At 40.0% G+C, this 21,753-nt stretch overlaps 1 protein-coding gene across 2 annotated transcripts in view; it reads right to left on the bottom strand.

The window, feature by feature from the left end:
• LOC150091231 (adenylate cyclase type 1-like) overlaps nt 1-21,753 on the bottom strand; it is an 845,725-nt gene that overhangs the window by 276,348 nt on the left and 547,624 nt on the right. Inside the window, exon 8 of one of the 2 annotated variants that reach the window (XM_090374793.1) lies at nt 7,066-7,251. In XM_090374793.1, coding sequence (XP_090230919.1) covers nt 7,066-7,251 — 186 coding nt within the window. The remainder of the gene's footprint in view (nt 1-7,065; nt 7,252-21,753) is intronic. The other variant, XM_090374796.1, reaches the window with a different exon arrangement.

Genomic DNA, 21,753 nt, shown 5'->3' with positions numbered 1-21,753 from the left:
TTTTTTTTTTTTTTTTGTTTGTTTGTTTATCTTATGGTATAATATGGCCAATTCAAAACTTTGCAAGAATCAGTTCGAAGGTTGCTAGATTTGTGAGGTTCGACTGTATTAAGCGAAAGTGCTCCTCTTGATAACATTCAAGCAGAGCAGTGCCTCCACATTTAAAAAAAAAAAAAAAAAAAAAAAAAAAAAAGGCGACAGTTTCATCCTTGAATTTCCAGATTTTCCGACCTTGCCGATGTGGAATAGCTGTACATAACAATTCCACAACCAGACACTTAGGAATGAGAAAGGACAGAGACAAATAATTATTACTCACACGATAACTTTTTGTGAACTAAAATTATAAAAAAATTGTTAATAAACACTATTTTCAGTCCATTTTTACTCTCGCACCTGGTGGCCATATTTGCATGATTTGTGTCTTATATGGGAAAAAAAAAAATTCCAAGCGTACGTACTGATACAATGAAAATAAAAATTTCTTGATGGATCTACAGTTCGATTTTTTAAAATGGAAAATATTATAACCACTCTTGTACAATACATTTACTGAGTATCTATGAGGAATTATACAGTATATAGAATTATATTTCTGTATACCACAAAAATTCAAAATTTCCAGTAACTCTCAATAAATTTTGAAAATGCAGCTAAGTGAAAAATACTCTTTCATAAATGTTAAATACATTGTCCATTCAAAACATTATGACCACCTGCCTAACAGTGGGTATGTCATCCTCTTGTCGTTAGTACCGCCGCCACAAGGTGAGGCATGGCCTCAATAAGGCCTCTGAACGTTGTACGATGTCGCCAGCACTGCATTCCCTAGATCTGCGGTGGTCTGTGATGGAGGATCCCAATGCCGGATCTGTCGATCTACATAATCTCGGAGATGCTATAGGATTCATATCCAGCGAATTTGGCGGCCATCGTAGCAACGGGAAGTCACTTTCAAGTTTGGTGAACCACTCTCAAATAATACCAGCAACATGGCAGGATGCAATGTCCTGTTGGGGCACGTCCGTGCTATCTGGGAAGACAACCACAATGAAGGGGGTGTACCTGATCAGCCATAATAGAGAGGTAGTTTTTAGCATTCAGAGTGCGGTCTAGGGATATGTAGGCTCCAAGAGATTCCCAGGAAAACATCCCACATACCAAAACACTGCGCCACCTGCCTGTTCCTGTTGGGCCAGGGATCGGAGTGATTCCTCTCCACAGTTTGTCGCCATACCCTCCGTCTCCCGTTCACATGGAACACCAAGAAACGATTAATCTGAAATTGATTTTTCCAGTCCAACGTGATGGTCCAACTACATCGTTCAGGTGAAAATTTACGCGTTGCTGGCGATGGGTAGCCGTAAGCGTGGGTACCTTTGATTGGGCGCTTACTCCCAAAGCCCATACCGAGGAGGGTTTGTTGGAATACAGTCTTAGTAACGTCGCTGGTCGTCGCCTGGTTAAAGTCCATGGTCAGCCGTTACTCCATTTGTCTATTCGCACAAGGCGGCACAGCCTACGATTGCCAAGGCCATCGATGAGGCATGGGAGCCCGCCATTGGCTCGGTTACTGCTGCTGCGACCACTATTCGTCCATTCTTGGAAAACTTAGCTACAGCACTCCGAGAACAGTATACAAGGTCCGAGTTTCCTTAATACTGCTACCTACGCGTGTAGCACAGTGGTATCGTCACCGTGCTCCCCACACGGGATGACCCGGGTTCGAATCCCGTCGATGACGCGAGGAACTTTAATAGACTTTTTCACTCTGTGGCTGAGTTAGTCGGTCTCAGGCGTAAGCTATCAAGGTTTTTTTTTTATCCCCAGAAGTTGGGATTTTTTCGTTTAGCAAAACAGGCAAATCGACCAGAGAACACACGCAATTTACAGACAATACACATGGGTTATGTAAGAAATTACCAGGTGACCCTAACATAATAGTTTGAGGTTTTTTTTTTTTTTTTTTTTTTAAATACTGGTACCCGAAAATCACTCCTTTTTCGAAATCCGTCAGATCACGTCCGTTTCCCATGTCGATCAAGTACTTCATACGGACCGCATGCTACGGACCTACAGTATCACATTTACCAGTTCCCACTGCGAACTTGAGGAAGAACGGTCGCCGATTGTAATGTTTTGACTGGACAGTGTGAGTAACTGGCAGAACATTTACGTTACAATGCTAAGTGAATAACTCACTTAATCCACTCGACCTGAAAGAATGATAACGAATTCTTTCAGTTATCTTTGACGGCATATTTACCTTTTGTATTAAAAAAAAAGTGGTTAATTAATAATAATGTACAAACTATTTGCCAACTGCTTCCTTTAATATTTTTACATTATTTCCATGTTGGTGTTTTTAAAATCCAGGAGTTGAGTGGAAGGTAATTTTAATCAGACATCCCTGGTGATGTGTTCAATTAGTAGTTTCTTGAATTGATTTAGTGAAGTGACATTTTTGATTTTTTCAGGAAGTTTGTTTCAGGTTTTAGCACCTCTATATTTTATACTTTTCTGACCTATGGCTTTTCTGAAAAGCGGAATCTTCAGGTTGGCTTCATTTCTTAGATTGTATGATATTTTTTCTTCGTCTGTGGTTATGAAAAAGGATCTGAAGAGAGGGTGAAAGTCTGCTGTCTTTATAGCATTGTAAACAAGGATCGCCTCGGCTTTTTGCAATAGCTGTTGTGTTATTTGGTTTTTAGGAGCATTAGCAACTAAGGCCATATTGCTCCGGGGATTAGCGGTGGTCATTCCATGACCTTTCCGCATCCTCCGTATTTGGTAGTCACGGGCTCGACCCCCGGTCTAATCAATAAGCGTGTGCTACGCACTGCTGCTCCTGCCCACCCGGCTACGTTGCCGCCTTTGCAATAGCTGGTAGATGCTTAGGAGTCTCACTTCCTTGTATCTCGAACTAACCGATGCGTTCCAGCGAAGGCCCAAATTGAACGAACGCATTGATTGAGAATGGAGTTGATTCTCGCAAGGTTTTCTTGGCTGGTGATACCCCATGAGATGATTCCATAGGTGAGGTGCGGCTGAATTAAAGAAAGGAATACTTCTCTGAGAAGAGGAGACACCCAGGCAAAGGCCCTGGCGAATATTCCCGCTAGTGACGAAGTTTTCTTTCGTATTGTTATCATTTGTTTTGCCCAGCTTGGCTTATCATCTAGCCAGATTCCGAGAAACTTGGTTTCATTCACCCTTTCAAGTTGTTTTTCTTTGTATGTTACGTCTAAATCAATATTTAGTGGTTTGTTTTTCGTTCTAAACACCATATATTTTGATTTTTCTGGATTCAGTATAAGCTGATTCTTTTTAAGCCAATTATGCATCACAGAAAGCAAGGCAGAGATTTTGAGTTGAAGCTCATTTGGGTCTTTATCTATGATTAGGATGGAAATATCATCGGCATACGCCACTAGGTGAGAAGATAGAAGAAGAGAGAGAAATTCATCGATGTAAAGAACAAATAAGATAGGTCCAAGAAGTGAGCCTTGAGGTATTCCCCTGGAGAAATAACAGATATCGGAGTATGAATGATTTGTTCTTACGACAAACGGCCGATCGGTAAGGCAGTCTTCAAGTATAAGGTTAATTTTTCCTCTCAAGCCAAGGTTATTGAGTTTGTTAAGTAGAATAGTATGGTTTATGCAATCAAAAGCTTTAGATAAGTCAAGAAACAGTGCTATAGCATAGTGACCCTTTTCAAGACTATCAATGAACTTTGAGCAGAAGTCAACAATTGCAAGATCAGTGGATCTTTTAGAGCGATAAGCATACTGTTGTTGATGGATGAGCTGATTTTCTTCAAGAAAACCCATGAGTCTGCTATGAAGAATTTTTTCGAATAATTTTGAAAAAACTGAGAGTAGAGCTATTGGGCCAAAGTTGCTGATGAAGTTACAACGGTTTCCCTTTGAAACAGGGATGATATTGCTTTTTTGAATTGAGAAGGGAATTTACCAGCTTGAAAGGAGAGATTGAATATATACTTCAGTGGCGTAAGAATTGAGCTAAGGACCTTTTTCAGCAGAGATGGAGATATTTCATCAAAGCCAGGGGCTCCCTTTTCTTTCAATTGATTCCCTGCCTCTGAAATCTCTTGATCGGAGAGAGGAGCGAGAAAAAAAATTTCTGATAGAGTATTTGGCAGATTCTCTCATTTCATTGTCTCTCAATCCAAGTTTGTCTTGAAGAGGTTATTCACACTTGAAATAAAGTGGTTACAGAAGGCGGTAGCTTTTAGCTTGTCATCTGAAATTAGTACCTCATTTTCAACTACATCTCCAACGTAGCTCCGTGATTTCAGTTTCCTTCCCGGTAATAGTTTGTTCAAAACTGTCTATTTTTTCTTGCTTGTTATGATACCTGTAAGTTGAGAACTATAGTATTTTCTTTTCTCTGATCGAATGCAGTCAGTGACTTTGTTTCTGTACGTTGTGTATTTAATTTTATCTGCCTCGATTCCTGTTGCTCTAGCAATTTTCTTTAACATATTACAAATCTTGTTTGAGATGAACGAGCATATTTTCCCTCTTGTCCTGGTGGCCTTTTTATTCCCTGGGCTCCTGATATATGACACGTATTTTTCATAGCTATTTAGGATATGCTTATAAAAGCAGTTAGTTGCAATTTCAGGATCACTTGTAGCAAGCACTCCATCCCACGTTGACTGCTGCAGGTCGTGACAAAGCTGATTGAGAGACTCTGGAGTGACAGACTTGAAAGTGTGCATGATCTCTGATTCATTAGGCGCCTCCGTAGCCAGGTGGGAAGGAGCAGCAGTGCGTAGCACACCCTTCTTGATTAGACCGGGGTTCGAGCCCGTCACCACCAAATACGGAACATGCGGAAAGGTCAGGGAATGACCACCGCACCGGAGCAATATGGCCTTAGTTGCTAATGCTCCTAAAAAACCAAATAACAACAACAACAACAACTCTGCTTCATTTATTTCATTTTGATTACCATTAAGATGGGACGCTGATCCGAAACAGTTGTATCAAGTATTGCATACGTGAGAGAACATTCCCCAATTGCGAAGTCAAGAAGGGAACTGTGGGACTCTCCCATTCTAGTCGGGTTGTCTCCATCAGTAAGAACAGAGAAACCATTTGAAGTAATGACATCTAGGAGGTCTTGCACCTGAGAGGAAGTGCTTTGAAGAATGTTAATATTAACGTCACCAATAAGTAGAAGGCTTAGGGATTTGCTTGTGAAATGAAATAGAGTGTTGTCAAGAGTTACAAGGAAGCTGTTAACTGAAGCTGAGGGAGGTCGGTATAGACACCGATCACCAAAGAGCCGATGCGGATAAAAGTGAGTTCACAAGCTTGATCAGGCAGATTTGAGATAGGAAAGGCAGCGCATCGCAGATGACTATGAACATAAATAGCAACTCCACCACCTTTTGAATCACCTCTGCAACTTTGAAAAAGAAAGTAGTCTGGAATTTGGATTGAACCTCAGGAGAGAACCAGGTCTCAGTAAAAAACATCAGGTCTGGATGCAGATTCCATGATTTCAGGATGTCAGGATGCAGATTCCATGATGATAATTCCATGATTATCATTTAAAGACCAGAAAGTGACACTTATTCCTGATTATTTTGAATATAGGCCGCCATAGCGATTGGTCAGGTGTGAAGGTGCATAAGTACACGTGCGCTGAGTGACCGGAAGTCAAGCATGTGACTGCCAAATAAGGTGTTGTTTCTTGTATTATCGCTCTCTCTACCTTGTGAACTCCTCCGGCCGTGTGGTCGTCCCGGGGCATAAACAGAAAAATTTATTATTTATATAGAAGTTAATAATGCTTCACTTCAAAGGCGATGGCATTACAGTCACTAAAAGCGTCGAAGTAGGGATCCCACAAGGTGGTTCTCTCTCGGCCTTGTTATTTGCAGCAATATTCGTTCCACTAATGGATCAAATTCCAGCTTTCCTATCGTATGCTGACGATATTGTATGTTACTTGCCATGCAAACGCCATGTTGGTGATTCACAAGAAAGACAGACCACCTCTGAATCTGTAAACAGCTACTTAAATACATTCTGTAAGTATGCTAAATTTTTTGGCCTGTCAGTCAATCCAGAGAAGTCAAACTATCTCATCTTTACGCCAAGTCGGATGACTTCTACTGATACCGCATCTTCTCTATTTCCGGAATTGGCAGGAAATGTTCTGACTCCCACAGACAGTGTCAAATTCCTAGGAGTAATCCTTGATTACTCCTAGGAATCAAGGTTTGGTCGGCGGCACCACCCACCAGCCTCAGGAAACTATGGGGCGTCGAATTCTGAGTGCTGAAGTGGGCCAAATTGTGGTCGCACCAGATCTACACAACATCTAAATCTACTCTCTGCTGCAACCTGCAATATATGCCCATAGTCCACAGAGCCCATGTGCTAAAAATAAAATCATTCCTTCATCTGTGCTCAGCCAAGCAGGATCACATCAACATCTGGAACACGGTTGGTTGGCATTTGCCAGGCAGACATCTCGTAGTACCCCCTCCTTGTGCTCAAAGCTCCAGCGGTTACAGAATTTCAAGAGACACTTCCCTAATGTGACTCTGGACACTCTCAATTCGCTCAACATCGACATCGACTTGTGGACTATAGACAAGGCATATCGCGATGGCATCTTGTCCTATCTTGCTGTTTGTAAAGGACATTTATGTAAGTGCCGATCTTAGTTAGTTAACCGATGTCATTTCATGTTCTGCTCAACCTGTAGTCCTTTTTCGCTGTAATTACTACTTCATTTTTACATTTTGATTATCATCTTTGCTTTGATCTATTAATTATTATTATTATTATTATTATTATGTTATTATAATACTATTATTAGTATTATTATTATAATACGGGTGCAATTATTTAAAAAAACATAACAAACGTTTACAAATACAAGCTAAAAAAATTAAATATTAAAATTATATCATAATGTGTAAAATATATAATAATTTAAAACTAAAAAAGAGAACTAAAAGTAGTCAGTACACCATGAAAGTTATAAAATATCACTATTCAAGATAAAAGTTTTACAGACCTTTTTGGACGACTGTTTTTCGTTTGAAACAGAAGAGGGCGCTGCAATGTTGGAGAATGGTACATCCATGCTGTACTTGATGGAGTGGAGAAGCTGAACCACCACATTTGACACATTCTTGAATGACAGCTTCCGACGACTGCCGCCCGCTAGCTGGCGGACCTGTAGTGTGTTGAATAGAAGTGGCTAGAAAGGAGAATATGTTGCCATAGTTACAAAAGGAAGCAAGCAACTTATTCAGCAGCAGCAGCACAGACACGTGAGCGTGAAGAAATGCAACGGGATGCAGCGTATGTTTTTTTTTTTTTTTTTTGTTTTTTCTCTTCTCAAATGAGAGCAAAAATAAGCAAATTCTAATAACATACAAGACACAAAGCAAGCCAAAGATTTTAACAAGCATTAAATTTGGGAAGAGCTTTAAAGTGTTTATGCAAACAAAACAGTATATTCATTACAGGAACAAAGCAGCAAAGCAGCAAATCACGAGCAAAGGATGCAAAAGAAAGCAATACTTATATCACATTATTACAAAATTAAATAAGTAAATAAATAATAATGCGACAGTTTCAGCAAGGCTTGCAGTTCAACAAATAGCATGACATTGGACGTGACAAGCAACTAGAAAAAAACAGTCTTATTTTTCAATGATGATAGCAACTGCATTCCTCAATGCATGCACAGTTTATAGATTAGTTTACTAAACACAACAACATTTCGCAGAGGATACAGTAATGCACAGAAAACACTGGAAAAGTTCACTTTGGTTTCAGAACAAAGTAAGTGACACGATCCACGATCACACAACTCGGTAGGTGACATACACTCAGGACGATTGAGTCACAATAATGACAACAAGGGTAAAAAATATTCCATCCAAACCATAGCAACCTTTCATTCATTCTAACTTACCGCAAAAATTCCATAAGAAACACCTGCTTACAATTTATGAGAAATCCAATTGTATTTTTTTACTAACAGCGGTATAGAGAAAAAGTCTTAATTCATATGAGAGACGTTTTTAAAAACGAGCCTGAATCGAAAATGTCCAATTAATATGGGTCGCCATCAAATGAATGGTTTTTAGGGCTTCGGGCACAAATTTGTGACCCATGTAGTTGGAATGAGTAATACATAAATTGTAAGTAATACAATGTATTACTTACAATTTATGAGAAATCCAATTGTATTTTTTTACTAACAGCGGTATAGAGAAAAAGTCTTAATTCATATGAGAGACGTTTTTAAAAACGAGCCTGAATCGAAAATGTCCAATTAATATGGGTCGCCATCAAATGAATGGTTTTTAGGGCTTCGGGCACAAATTTGTGACCCATGTAGTTGGAATGAGAGGAGACGGCTGCGATGTTTCCTCCTTCTTGTCGTTATAACTAGATTCAGAAAATATAAGAACTTCAGCTGCTGTAACTTCAAAGCATGGTCGGTCGTGATATTCAGGTTCCAAGCATGCATTTGATCCTTGGATTGTCATGGGAAAGGGTCAGACGCTATGTCGCCATACAGTAGTAGATGAGTAGGCGAGAAGAGAATCCTACAGTGCGTGCGCAATGATGGAAGCTTCAGTATTTGCCCTTCGTGACAGTAAAATTGTTTCACCCCTTCTCGCTTGTAAGGAGCGGTCTGGGTTTTGGTGCCGTCGACTGGAGGAATTTATAAAGTTATCTCTTCAATCTTTCAATCTAGGCTCTAGTAGGCCGATTTCAGGCGGGACGAAATAGGTTTTTTCCCGTGATTTTTTTTTTTTTTTTTTTTTGAGTTTATCAACCCATACCATATGTAAATTGGCCCGAGAACGTTTTCTACAGAACAACACAAGCACATGGGTTAGGGGTTACGCCTGGGGATAAAATAACAGTTATTAATTATTATTATCAGTATACTAGAGAATGCGAGGCTTACATGTGACAATCGTTTTGTTTGTTATTTGGTTTTTAGGAGTATTAGCAACTAAGGCCATATTGCTCCGGGGATATGCGGTAGCCATTCCCTGACCTTTCCGCATCCTCCGTATTTGGTGGTCACGGGCTCGAACCCGGTCTAATCAAGAAGCGCATGCTACGCACTGCTGCTCCTGCCCACCTGGCTACGGAGGCACCCATGTGACAATCACTCCAGAAGAAACGTCTGTGATCCTACCGTGAGCAAAGGATGCAATGCATGTATTACTTACTAACAACGGGTCTTCTGCCAGTTAGGGGGGAGGGCGTAACGGTACCTTGTCTCCATATGTGAGGTTGATATTCACCAATATAGGCTACCAATACCTGGACTTGTCTTATTTAAAGAGCGTGTTCCGAACCCGCTTTACTTCCATCCCTTTTTATTAGATTGTTGCCAGTGACAGTTTCCGTTCTGTTTACAATTCTTTATCTCCAATTAGGATTCTGTTTAGGACAAAACATCAGAATATGTATAATTTACAGCAGTACCACGATAGGTAATTTGTATTTCAATTCACATGAATTCCAAGTGAAAAAAAGGCTACTAAATTTACTTCATTGCAGATTGATGATTTTTTGAGCAACGATGTTGATTTGACGTTTGTCTTCTGAAATCATCTCGGTAAAGGACTGCTTTTAATTTCCAGTTAAACTGAATAATATAGATTTCAAACAAACTAAGTATGCACTCGGTGCCTATTTCATTTGGCACACTACAATAGGGCTCCGATATGGGATACATTAAGCTAATACAGTATATAAATGTGTTGCGCTCGTCCAATACATTAAGTGCCCAATTTATTAGGCATGAAAAGGAGCGCCCTTTAGTAACAGCATCATATGTTCATTCCATGAAATATGAAGTTGCCAAACGCGTAAGGATGCAGTATCTGCGCAATTCAGTGCAAGAATGGGTAGGATGAGAGATTTAAGTGACTGAAGGTGGCATGATATCAGCATCTCGGAAAACAGCAACACTCCTGAGGGGTAAAGGAGGGGAGGCCTACTCGCTATTAGGTGTTGTGTGTGTGTGTGTGTGTGTGTGTGTGTGTGTGTGTGTGTGTGTGTGTGTGTGTGTGTGTGTGTGTGTGTGTGTGTGTGTGTGTGTGTGTGTGGCTAATAAAGTGACCATCCAGTGTATATACCAGGCAGTAGAGAATGTGTGCATCCGTCGTGCAGAGATCTCTGAACGTGAAATGCATATAAGTGTACGGACTGAAGTTGAGTATTTCTAGAATGACTGAAGTGATGGAGACCATACAAGGAATGGAAGGCAGGCCAAAGTTAATAGAAAAAAAAAAAAAAAAAAAAAGCCATTGAAGCAATTATGAAAAAAAAAAAAAAAAAACAACTAGTAGTTGATATTTGGAGAGAGTCAAGGACTGCCAGGAGTGTAAGAGACAACAGACGTGTCACCATGAGGGAAATAACAACCTCGTTCAATCAGAAAGAACACAGAAAAAGGCATCTGTGCATAACAATGTAAGAGACCATTGCACGTCTTTGCTAAAACAGTAAAACGATTTCCTATACAGCATTTCTCACCACACACACAAAATAAATAAATAATAAAAAATGAATGTCATATTAGGGCTACCCGAAAATTATCCCATTTACACGTGTGTATTATTTCTGTAAATTTCGTTTGTTCTCTGGTCCATTTGCTGTTTTTCGGGGAAGGGGAAGAGAAACCTTGCTATCCTCGTCGTCTAACTGAAGGGGAAAAAAAACAAAAAAAACTTTCTTCCCGTTATTGACGGGATTCGATCTCGTGCGTTTTCCACCCGGGGTGAAGGAAGACGGTGATTATAACCACTGCGTTACTCGCGAAGGTTCTCTACACCCAATAAAAGATATCTACAACAGGTTACTGAGATTCAGATTGGACATTAGTGGACCGGAAACATGGCCTAGCAGTGCAACGAATACGCTTCCAACTGCACCATGCTGATGACAAAGTTTAAGGAATGGCGATAACACGAAGCCATAGACTTATGCATGAGTACAACGCCACGTGATGCTTTTCTGGGAATGGCCAAATTTCTGGCATTTAAAACATCTGAGGAGATTCGGAATATATGGCCGAACGCGGCAGTTTCAGTAACCTGCTTTGACTGAAGGTGGTAGGTTTGGCGAACTGAAAGTTAAGATTATAATCCGGGTAGATACTAAATTGCCGTATTTTTGGATCATAATTCTTTTTGCTTCAGTGACTTTTTGATCTTTTAAGTTTCTGAATTATTTATGTAATGAAAGGGTGCCTCACAAATTTTGGTAAGATAGTGTATAAGAAATGAATGTTTAAGAATGTATGTGGAAGAGTACATGACAGATTCAAGAAATGCATTTAGAAATTCATGTACTGAAAGAACGTGTAATAACAGAAAAGAGACATGTAATAGGTAGAAAACATCTTTCCGCAAGGATTTATAACGAATTCTTCCTGCGAAGTTCCAAGTATTTTAATCATGCCATGAATGAGTCGATATTCTATCAAAATATATATATAAAATAAAAAAATAAAAAAAAACTGAGAGAGAAAGACAGAGAGGGGGAAGCAGAACAGTCCTGAAATAAGCTATTTAAGACAAGGCTCAGAAAAAGCAAAAAAAGAAATTCTTGGTAGCAGTAGTATTATTAGCTTTGTTGCTGTTTCTGTGCAATCCCTCCTGAAAAATCATAATTAAAGCCACAAGCTTTCCTTAGCTTCTACATAAAATAATTCATTTATCTGCGAAATGAAAACTTCCGAATGATTTTTTTCCCTTTTTAGTTACGTTTGATGTCTTATGCAAGAAACCTCAGAAAGAATTTTTCTCATTACCGACAGGAAAGCACTTTAAAATGCATCTTTTGTGGGAACTGATGATTTTTGCATTCATTCAAACTAAACTCTTCGAGAAATAATTACAGTTTAGAACAAGCACAAAGTAAAAATTTTATGCGATCCCATTTTTCTGCATTAATTACTGGTGTAACAGCGCTAAGTGAAACCGTGTTGGTATAATTTAAAGGTACCGATACCGCTATCTTCTCTGAACAGCCCTGCTGTTTCAACAAACTGCTTAAGTAACAGGAAATTTCAGTTACCATGGAGATAGCTATATACAGTAGTACTCCTACAAATCAGGTACCTCTAGAGATATAAATTTATCTGTGCCACTAAAAAGAGCACATGGATGCTGGCAAAATGTAAGACTGAACTGGCAATTACTAAAGCAGAGAAATCCAGTAGAATTCAGCTAATTTCCAAAATTTCACTTACAGTTTTTTTTTTTTTTTTTTTTTTTTTTTGTATATTTAATCCCAAACCGCGCACCACAGAGACTACAGAATTTTCAAGTGCATTAATATTATATCAACATTGACATCATATGCGGAGGCAAATAATTTTTAATGAAAAATTCGTATTACTGTTATAACTTCTTTATTTATTCATTGGAGGGTGGAGAATGGTGATTATATAGTGTGTCTGATAAATAATTCCATATTTATCAGACATTTATTCTCTGCATATCTCGCCAAATACTAACTCCTTTCGGGTAACTAGTTGGCGAACTACGCAGAAGACATAAGGTATCACATTCCAGGATAAACAAAAATGGTCACACGTTGATAATAATGAATTCAATCAAAGATGAGAAGAAATGGAACAGAGCAAGAAAAAGTGGAATGACTCGTTATATAGTCCACACCATTCTGAAAAAAGGAACTGCACTGCTGAACAGGAATCCTCAATACGATCAAGAATTGTTTGTGGAAGACTGTGACAAGCACATGGCTGACACTGATCTCCTCAGAAACATTCTCTAGTCAGACAAGGCAGTTGTTTCACACATGCTGGGAATTCTGTCACTAGACCGCCTATTATCAGGCAGAATACGATAAATAAATGATAATAAGAAAATGCAATCCAGGCAAGACTAAAAGTCCCTGTTTGTTTTAATGCGTATCACAATGAATGGAGAGCGACATTTTGCTGATGTTTCAAGTTGTCGTGTATTCAACTACAGTACGAGATATTTCACCGTGAAAAACGTTGAAAGGCTGATAAAAGTCATGGAACCTTCTATCATAACATAGTCGAATTATTCAGCCACGTTGTGACAGACGTTGTTAAAAACTCCTCCCATCTCAATGGGATGAACTTTTATTCAAACCTAGATCTTTTCCGATTGGCGTGGAAGAACAGTGATCTCAACCACTGTGCTAGCCAGCGGTTATGGTATTCATTAAGTGTAGTTAAGAGACCATCCATACATAACTACACTTAACTTACTTTTATAGCTACGACAAAATAAAAATCCTGTATTTTGTTGCTAAAACAAAATAATAACAGTCAATTACTTATCTGACTCAGTATATGAAAGCTGATGGATCCGACAAATTATTCAGTATATATTAAATGAATCATGATTATTTCAACGCTCAATTCGTCACAATTTTAATGAGATAAATTTAAAAGTAGGAGATGGTCAATATCTTTAAGGATTTTCATAAACATTACTGATAGTGAAGTGCAGTTCCTGAAGCTGATGGTTACTAATCACACAGTCACTCAGCATTTTGTAGTTAAACTACGTTATATGATAAAAGATTAAAATTGGAAACCAATAACATATTGGTCAATGAAGTGTTAGAAACTAAAGCTCGAAGCTCATCTATTTACTGCAGTACACGTAATGTGAAGTGCATCTAAAGAACAGATGAGTTAACACTAACTCATCTGTTCTTTAGAACAGATGAGTTAGTGTTATCCTGCCCACTCGGCTACGGCCTCCGTAGCCGAGTGGGCAGGAGCGGGAGTGCAGTAGCACACGCTCTTTGAGTAGACCGGGGTTCAAGCCCCTGCCTGCTGAATACGGTCGATCTGCCAACCCGCACTGGACCAGCGTGGCAGATTATGGTCCATTTCCCTCAGCATGAATTGTTGAGGAGGCTTCCATCCTGCAGTGGGTTGATAATGGCTGCACTTTACTTTTTACTTTTACATCTGTTCTTTAGATGCAATGACCGGTTCGTTATTTCCATTAGAATAGTACGCTATGCGACCGCCGTAGCCGAGTGGTCAAGCGCGCGGGTGCATAAATACACGTGCTTTGAGTGACCGGGGTTCAAGCCCGTGACTGCTGAATACGATGCTCTTGTATTCTGTCTATCTTGTGAACTCTTCTGCCGTTTGGTCGTCCCGGGGTATAAACAGAAAATTTATTTATTTACTCAAAGGTAAGGCTACTATACATCCCCGCAATTCACTCCCTGTCCCCAGAGAGGGGATTCACAAGAAGTACAAGTCACTTGCTTGAGACCACTTGCTTTCTGTATGAATTATTGCACGAGTGTTGAATTACAAGAAAGTCCCCATATACACAGGGCGATTAAGGAGGAATAATAAATATTTTGGAAAGTTACATAGTATCGATTATTCTGAGTAAAAAAAATCATATAAACATGTCTCCAGAAACAGTTATAACCTGACGCTGTTTGGTGTTAGAAGTGTTGTTAAGAATGCCGCACATCTTTACACATGCTGAATATGCCGATATGGTGTTTGTCTACGGTTTTTGTGGTGGAAGTGCTACTGCTGCTTGTAGAGAATACCGTCGACGGTTTCCTAACCGCAGAATATCAGATTCAAGAGCGTTTACACCAAACTGAGTGAGTGAGACTAGTACGGTTCCCAGCGCTCATATTTCTTCTGAATGTGCAAATTAACACAAAATGTGGATGAAATAAAACACATTCTTCAGTCGTTAAAACATAGTCCTACTATTAGCACACGAAGCTTTCTACACGTATCGGTGTTCCACCGACAAGAGTATGGCGAACATTACATGAGCATGGCTTGTATCCATTTCACATACAGCGGGTGCAACACCTTCAACCAGGAGACGACGCGCAGCGATTGGAATTTTATCGGTGGGTAAATGCTAATCGCCGATAAATTAACTTTATAACTGTACAGTGATGAAGCTACTTTCGCCCGTGACGGTATCAACACCACCTGTAACTCTCATAGGTGGCCAGACGAAAATCCATATGCCACTGTAGGAACAAATTTTGAACATAGCGTCTCTGTAAATGGGTGGTGCGGTATCATCGACAATCGGTTGATGATTTTACAGGGTCCATTTACCTATAATTTCTGCAAAACGAACTTCCACTGCTATTGGAGGATGTTCCCTTGGCTACAAAGATTGGTATGTACTTTCAGCATGACAGAGCTCCTACACGTTATTCCCGTCTGGTGATACGATATCTAAATCTAACTTTTCCCGAACGATGGATCGGCCGCAGTGGTCCGTCGCCACCATAATAATATTAGTATTAGTAATGGCCGCATGGTGCAAGAAAGCCTATGGCTTATGCTGCACCAGCCAAAAAAAAAAAAAAAAACCCGAATAGAACAATGATAAAAAAAAAATAATAATAAATAAATAAATATATATATATAAATAATAATAATTAATAAAAGAAAAAGAAATTAAACCGATCATCTGCGCTTCCCTGACCCGAAGGTACTATCCAGATGACCTTTGAATTTCCCCAAACTGTCAGCCTCTACCACCCATGTAGGCAACTTTTTCCAATAATTTATAACTCGATGGTTAAAATAAAACTTCCTGCAGTCCAATCTAAACATTTCCCCCGTAACTTGAATTTATGTCCCCTAGTTCTAGCATCATCTATAATCTTGAAAATTTCGTCATCATTCATTTTACTGATGCCTTAAACACCTCAATCAAATCTCCTCTAAGGTGTCTAGTTTCCAAACTCTTCAACCCACATATTCGAAGTCTTTCTTCATAAGGACGCCCTTTTGCCGATCTCACCAGGCCAGTTACCCTTCTTTGCACCCTTTCAAGAAGCTCGAGGTGCGGTCTCCATACTTGAACACAGTATTCCAAGTGTGGTCTAACAAAAGCCTTATATAATGGGATTATCACGTCCCTATCTCTACTTGCAAACGCTCGATATATCATCGATAGGACACTATGGGACTTCCTTGCAACCTGTCCACAATGCTCAGAGAATTTTATGTCTCACCGTATCGTAACACCCAAGTCCCTTTCCTCCAGTACTGGGTTTAGTTGAACTCCGCCAAGTGAATAAGTTATTTTGGGATTACTGTTTCCCAGGTGTAATACCTTACGCTTTGTTGGATTAAAGCATAACTGCCATTTTTCTGACCATTCCTGAATTCTATCTAGGTCTCTCTGAAGAAGCTCAGCTTGACAGTGATCATTAACTACTCTACCAATTTTAACATCATCTGAAAATTTGGACATCACGCTCTCTATCCCTTCATCGATGTCGTTTATGAACATTAAAAACAACAGTGTTCCTAATACTGATCCTTGGGGAACCCCACTTCTTACATCAACCCAATCTGAGGAATAGCCATTTATCATAACCCTCTGCCTCCTGCCCTGAATGTGCAAATTAACACAATGTGCTGAATGTGCAAATTAACACAAAATGTGGATGAAATAAAACACATTCTTCAGTCGTTAAAACATAGTCCTACTATTAGCACACGAAGCTTTCTACACGTATCGGTGTTCCACCGACAAGAGTATGGCGAACATTACATGAGCATGGCTTGTATCCATTTCACATACAGCGGGTGCAACACCTTCAACCAGGAGACGACGCGCAGCGATTGGAATTTTATCGGAGCCATCCTGCTATCCATCTAAGGATTTTCCCAATGATTCCAACCTGTTTCAGCTTATAAAGCAACCGCTCATGTGGGACTGAGTCAAAAGCTTTGCTGAAATCTAAATAAACAGTGTCGAAATTATTCCCTAAATCCAGCTCGTTAGTGACCCTTTCAAAATAGAGAACCAGATTTGTTAAACATGATTTTCCCTTTACAAAACAATGCTGAGTATCATTGAGAATTTCAATTCGATCCAAATGATCGTGAATTCCACCCTTGATCATTGCCTCCATGATATTCCCTACCACTGAAGTCAGACTGACAGGTCGATAATTTCCCACTTCACTCTTGGAACCACCCTTATGTATGGGAGATACATTGGCACTTTTCCAATCCAAGGGAATCTCCCTAGAGCCTAGTGATGATCGCACAATTAGCCTCAACGGTTCAATGCACTCACTTGCAGCCTCCTTTAAGATTATAGGGTATATTCCATCAACTCCAGGAGTCTTACTGGCCTGTAGGCTCGAAAGTTTTTTCATTAAATAATCTTGCGAAATTTCAATATCATTAATTACATATTTTTCAACTTCGCTTCCTCAATTTCCCATTGCCACAAAACGTTTTTCATTTGTAAATATTGATGCAAAATAACTGTTGAGTTCAATTTGCAACGGCAGCTGGTGTATTTAATACTATCCCCTTTCTCTTACGTAAAGATCCGATCTCGTTTGTCCTGCTCTTCTTGGCAATTATATATGTGAAGAATTCCTTACCCCCCCCCCCTCTTTGCTCTGTTTGCTAGTGATTTCTCATAAACTGCCTTTGTCTGTCGAACCTTTTCTGTGGTGTGGCTCTATTACAGATCATTTTGTAGCTCTTATTGGCTTCAACACTTTTTAATGCTCTGTAACCTTTCCATGCCACCTTTTTCTGCTCAAGTAATGTGGCAACTTCACTATTCATACAACTTGGAACCCTTCTCGTGGAGTATTTTTTTAATGGTAAATACGCATTCAAGGCATCTGTGATTAATGTTTTAAAAGCATATCACAGTTCAAATGTATTCATTCTCTGTGCGATATCTACCCAGTTAATGGAGGCCACGTAGTACCTTAAGGCATCGTAATTTCCTTTTCTGAAATTAAATCCCATTCCTTTGCCTTTTACTACTGCTACCTCTCTCATTATCATCCACCGTAGAACTCCTTGATCACTTCCTGTTACTGGTTCCTCCACTGTAAGCCCTGTTATGTCATCTGATTCATGGGTGATGATGAAGTCTAGGATATTCTTTTCTCTAGTACTTTCCCTGACATGTTGATACAAATAAGTCATCTAGTTGATTTAAAAATTTTGTTCCCCGTGTCGAGTTTCCTTTCCATTTACTCCAATAAATTAGAGGCAAATTGAAATCACCTATAATAAGACATTGACGCTTACTTGCCTATTCTATTTGCATGTAGAGGCTTTCGTCATTTTTAGACATAATTCTAAACTTTCTTGACACTTTTTAAATTGTATATTTTATTCATTATTGTTTCTTCTAATTAATAAGGTTCTAATAACTGAAATTTATTTGACGGAAAAAAAAGCCGTAACGAAAATAAAATTAAGGTCCAATTCCACAGAGAGAGAGAGAGAGAGAGAGAGAGAGAGAGAGAGAGAGATTGAGACGATGAAAGGCCTTGAAGACTACGCACGAAGAGAGGCCGTCCATTGCTCATCGTGGATTAAGAAGTTTTTTAGAGATAACTGCAATCTCCGGAAACATTTCATATGACCAGTCAGCAGACCGTATCATTTGTAACATCTGCCTTTCTACTCAACACAGAAAATATAATTGTGTAATTGCAGCTAGATTTCATTTCAAGTACATTTCTATATTATACTAACATCAACTTGGAAGCTATGAGAATTAGTTATGAATTTTGAATTACTAAGAATTATATGGGACAGTGATTATATGAGAATTACTCTCATCAAGGAGATTAGAACTTATGAACACATACGTATAGACCTATAAAAATATTCTTATCGATCCAAGAACTTAAATTTCTTTAGAAAGTTTTGTCCTGGTGACAGTTACGATAAATGACTCTCGCACGTGAGTTGAGGCTATTATTTTTCAGCCCTTGAACTTGAGACGCGAGAAAGATAAGGGGAGGAGAGGGGAAGGAAGAATGAAAAAAAAAAAAAAAAAAAAAAAGACGCATAATGGTAAACAGTAAACTGCTCAAGACGAATAAGAAGAAATACAGAATACATATCTTTTTCCCATTAAGCTGATACGATGCTGCAACACTACAGCAGAGGTGGATGCGCCTGCGCGTGGCCTAAAATGTTCGTTGTGCAATCAAAGTGTCCATTTACATCTCTTACAATATCACACTGCTACACCGATTCTCATGCGAGGAACAATACGCTATAATGTAATGTTTATGCAGTTCTTTGCCAGTTGCCAACTTTTTTTTCATCTTCTTTCTTCTCTCCCCACTACATAAAACCATGTAGGACAGAAGAACTGCTTGTTCCTTTTTGCTGTTCTAAGCTGGGAAAACAGAAAAAAAATCCTTTTTCTATCATGATTTTACTTCTATCTTATTCAGCCGCGATTATCCACAAGTGTCCACTTTTGATATACTGTGCTTGCAAATTATAAATTAATAGCAGTATGTCCCCAAGCTGGGAAGCATATTGCTGTTCCAACTCCTTGGCCAGTGCAGGTATTGTCATTACCCCACCCAGGAAATCAAATCCCTCGCTAGTGATTTATGACACGTCTAAAGACCTATCAAATGAGGCCCTCATTGAAGACCTTTATTACAAGAACCTGGCTGACTCTGGGTTCCCTTGGGAGGAAGTAAAAGTTGAAACCACAGTAAGATTTGCCATTAAGGCCAAATCCAGTTTAGCAGAGCACCGTGTTGTTAGTTTCTCTCCACGCATCTACAAGTACATATCATCAACTGATAGAATCTTCCTTGGCTGCAATGCACACAGATTCCGCCCATTCACAGTGGTAACAAAATGTTTCCTCTGCCTGGGTTATGGGCACACCTCCCAGAATTGTTCCCACAGCTCCCCCTCTTGCGGACACTGTGCTCGCAGTGGACACGTTAATGCACAGTGTCCCCACCGAGATGAAGAGCCTAGCTGCATAAATTGCAAAAGGCAAACGGGAACGTAACCATTCTGTCCGGGACATCTCCTGCCCAGAATACCTAAGAGCATTAGAACTAGTACGGCAAAGGACCGCTAATGTTTAGTCCAACCAGCTCTACTCTTCGAGATGGTTCCATTGCTAGCCCCCTCCACTATACTGAAAATTCTCCTTCCATACCTGGACCCCGGAGTCTCAAGATTATGCAAATCAATGGGCACAGGTCACGTACTGTGGCAGACGAAATCCGCCTTGCTGCAGAGAGCCACTCTGTTGACATCATCTTGATTCAGGAGCCATTTGTCACTAGGACCCATTCTCTTCACTCTGCAAAAATCACCGGGTATTCCATTCATACCCGCATTATTCAACCTGCCCAGGCAGATCCCAAAACATGCATTGTGGTGCTCAACAGAGATCTGGATGTCTTGGTCATTCAGGGACTCTGCAACCAGTTTGCAACGTCCATCCAAGTCACATACGCTGAACAGTCTTTCTACCTGATGTCACTCTACTGCCCCCATCAGCAGATATCAACGACTCCCTCAACTTCTTGGAGTATGCCCTGGACTTCATCGGCCCCGAATACTCCTCATAGCCACTGATGCCAATGCAAAATCACCATTCTGGTTTAGTTCTACTACCGACACTCGGGGAATGCTGGTTGAGGACTTCATCAGCAGGAATCTAACGATCCACAATCAGCCTAGTCAGTATACAACTTACAGCAGCTCCATTGGAGAGTCAAACATTGATCTCACCATTTCCACAAGGAAACTTAGCCCTCTAGTCTCAAATTGGGAAGTTATTCCCAACTGGACAATTAGCGATCACAGAGTTATCCTGTTCTTCATAACATTAACTACAACTATAAACACCAATGAAACTAGGATTCCGGACTTTGTTAGATTTTCCATCAGAAATGTTGACTGGGAAGCTTTTGAAAGATCTATTGTCTCGGATTTCCCTCTCACGGATCCAACCCAATACAGTGTCCGCACTGCTGACGAATTAGTTACCACCTTGCAGCAAGCTGTCCTGAAGGCCCCTTATAAATCTGCCAAGAAGAAAATCTTCCGTTCCACTGTACGTCCTTGGTGGAATCAGGAACTCACCTTGCTTAGACGGTCCGTCCACCGATCTCGCCGATTTTACCAGCGACACCGTGACTGGCCAGCCCCAGAAGTAGCACGACAATACAGAGACTACATCGCTAAGAAAAATGAATACACAAAGGCTATTGCAACTAGGAAGAAGGCAACATGGTCTGACTTTGTCAGAGAATCTGGCATGACAAATCCATGGGGCCTGGTTTACAAGATCATGCGGGACAAAATCTACAATCCGGACATCTTCAGCACAGTGATTGCAGACTCCCGGGAGACTTCCAACTGGCAGGACTCAGCCAATTACATCCTGGATAAGCTATTTCCACCAGACGACACTGCTCAGGACTTGTCTGAGTATACTGCTATTCGCACTGAAAACAATAGTTATGAATCAGAAGAAACCACAGAACCTTTCAGATTGGAAGAATTATCAGCAGTTCTCCAAAATATTAACATCCAAAAATGTCCAGGATTAGACCTCATTGAATACAGTTTCATCCTCCGTTTTCACAAGCTTCGGCCAGAGTATATACTCTTACTGTACAACAAATGTCTTCAGGAGGGATGTTTTCCTGTGGACTGCAAGATCTCGCTACTGAGACTAATTAAGAAGGAGCACAAAAACCCTACTGACCCGCGCTCTCACCGTCCAATTGCGCTACTTGCAAACTTTGGAAAAATACTGGAGCGGCTTATGGCGCTCAGGACAACAGCTCTCTTTCAAGCACAGAATATCCTCTCCCCCTGCCAGTATGGTTTCACTCCAGGACGATCCTGTGAGGAAGCTCTCTTCGA

Source organism: Mastigoproctus giganteus, chromosome 1 (genome assembly GCF_048544385.1).
Source record: "Mastigoproctus giganteus isolate SK-2022 chromosome 1, ASM4854438v1, whole genome shotgun sequence".
NCBI classification, from domain to species: domain Eukaryota; kingdom Metazoa; phylum Arthropoda; class Arachnida; order Uropygi; family Thelyphonidae; genus Mastigoproctus; species Mastigoproctus giganteus.
The sequence above is the reverse complement of the archived record's forward strand: the minus strand, read 5'-3'. Positions and strand labels throughout refer to the sequence as shown.